At 30.8% G+C, this 2,625-nt stretch overlaps 1 protein-coding gene across 1 annotated transcript in view; it reads right to left on the reverse strand.

Annotated features, from left to right (window-relative positions):
• Positions 1 to 2,376: 2,376 nt before the first annotated feature.
• The window catches only part of LOC106478484 (A-kinase anchor protein 13-like), a 146,934-nt gene continuing 146,685 nt past the window's right edge, over positions 2,377 to 2,625 (reverse strand). The window contains exon 42 of the mRNA XM_022382087.1: positions 2,377 to 2,384. Within this exon, the coding sequence (XP_022237795.1) occupies positions 2,377 to 2,384 (8 nt within the window). The remainder of the gene's footprint in view (positions 2,385 to 2,625) is intronic.

The raw sequence follows: 2,625 nt of genomic DNA on the forward strand, positions 1-2,625 counted from the left end.
AATCAGATTGGTTGTAAACGCACACAAAGAAAACAACTTGGGCCAATCAGATTAGTTGTAAACGCACACAATGAAAACAACTTGGGCCAATCAGATTGGTTGTAAACGCACACAATGAAAACAACTTGGGCCAATCAGATTAGTTGTAAACGCACACAATGAAAACAACTTGGGCTAATCAGAGTAGTTGTAAACGCACACAAGAAACTGTGAGGAGAAATACAATTCACAGCACTTCCATTGAAAGCTATTTGACAATATTTTAAGTCCGATTTTCGGCACCTGAGCCTCTCTTGTTCCATTTCTTAGATCACCCATAACACACCTCGTGAATTATATTTGTGGTGCAAATAACCTAACAAAACTAATAAGTGTAAAATATTCACTATTCTTTCATACAACAAACTTCTCACCGAGTAACACTTAATTTTAATGAATGTAAAATCACTATTTTTTCATACACGGCTAAACAAACTTCTCACCGAGTAACACTTAATTTCAATGAATGTAAAATCTTCACTATTCTTTCATACACGGCTAAACAAACTTCTCACCGAGTAACACTTAATTTCAATGAATGTAAAATATTCACTATTTTTTCATACATGGCTAAACAAACTTCTCACCGAGTAACACTTAATTTCAATGAATGTAAAATCTTCACTATTTTTTCATACACGGCTAAACAAACTTCTCACTGAGTAACACTTAATTTCAATGAATGTAAAATCTTCACTATTCTTTCATACACGGCTAAACAAACTTCTCACCGAGTAACACTTAATTTAATGAATGTAAAATCTTCACTATTTTTTCATACACGGCTAAACAAACTTCTCACTGAGTAACACTTAATTTCAATGATTGTAAAATCTTCACTTTTCTTTCATACACGGCTAAACAAACTTCCGAGTAACACTTAATTTCACTTTAAATCAAACAACGTATAGTGAATCGTATATTAATTTTTCTATTTTTAAAATTGAGGTTTCTCTTTTTCCTACTTTATTTTTCTCCATTCATTTCAACTTAATACGTAATAAAATTTATCTGTATTATCAAGAATATATTAATTTACATTGAACTCCAGAAACATTAACTTAAGATCATTATATGAATCAATTAGTTGCAAATGAAAAAGACAATTAAATAGTTTCATTTAAAATTAATGAAAGACTAGTTTTATAAATCTGTCTTTTTACGAACATTTTTAGAATTGTGATTTTAAATCAATAACGATGCTTAAAATAAGCTAAAAATAAGAATTTATGGAACGAATAAGTATCCTTGCTTAGATTTTGAGAAAAATTATCATTGTTTGTTTGTTTGAAGTTATGCACAAAACTGTGCTCTGCCCACCACGGGTATCGAAACCCGGTTTCTAGCATTGTAACTCCGTAGACATTCCGCTCTGCTAATGGGGGCCCGCATTTTGTTTTTTAAATATATAATGTATATTTTAACATATCTATGTGATGTACATTGTCTTATTTTGACGTTTGCAGGCCTGCTGGATTTCTATTACATAATACAGAGTGATCCATTGATAGATACTCCACTAATTTCTAAAGAGAGAGATATTAGTTGAGAAAAACAAATAGTTTTAGTAATGCAAAACAAACTGGTAATGTTGAACAACGTCCACTAGGAGAGTAGTTAACAGTGTAAGGAAATTAGTGGAAGATGTGCATAGGCTTGAATTAAAATGGTTTCTCTATTCTTTAGTGGAGTATCTATAAATAGATCATAACAGATTTAATAAGTGTAAGGAGATTAGTGGAAGATGTGCATAGGCTTGAATTAAAATGGTTTCTCTATTCTTTCAGTGGAGTATCTATAAATAGATCATAACAGATTTAATAAGTGTAAGGAGATTAGTGGAAGATGTGCACAGGCTTGAATTAAAATGGTTTCTCTATTCTTTCAGTGGAGTATCTATAAATATATAATAACAGATTTAATAAGTGTAAGGAGATTAGTGGAAGATGTGCACAGGCTTGAATTAAAATGGTTTCTCTGTTCTTTCAGTGGAGTATCTATAAATAGATCATAACAGATTTAATAAGTGTAAGGACATTAGGGGAAGATGTGCACAGGCTTGAATCAAAATGGTTTCTCTATTCTTTCAGTGGAGTATCTATAAATATATCACCCCATCTACAGCCTACTGGTTAAAGTAATTGACTTTGTTGTTCTGAGAGTTAAGAAAATTTATAACAAACCTCTTTGTGTTGACAAAGATAGCTTGTTCTTCTCGAGTTTACAACTTTTCTAACATCAAGATTCTGAATAATAAAATTTAACATTCTGTAATGTATAAAATATACAATATGATAAACCCTAACTCTACATAAGTAAACCTTATTCGCTTCTATTTCAGATTGCTACAGGTAAAAAATTCAATGTAAAACTTGAAAAGAAACCTAAATTAATCAACCAGTTAATATGACAGTTTGACAAGGGTAAAAAAATATTTCAGGTAAGCATATGAAGTGCTTAGTTTTGTGATTTTTAATACTGAAGATATAAATCTTAAGATGTTTATCAAGATAACCATTTTCTTGTATTTGTTTGTTTTGTTTTGAATTTCACGTAAAGCTACACGAGTGCTATCTGCACTAGCCG

The sequence above is a fragment of the Limulus polyphemus genome, unplaced genomic scaffold (genome assembly GCF_000517525.1).
Source record: "Limulus polyphemus unplaced genomic scaffold, Limulus_polyphemus-2.1.2 Scaffold215, whole genome shotgun sequence".
Classification (NCBI taxonomy): domain Eukaryota; kingdom Metazoa; phylum Arthropoda; class Merostomata; order Xiphosura; family Limulidae; genus Limulus; species Limulus polyphemus.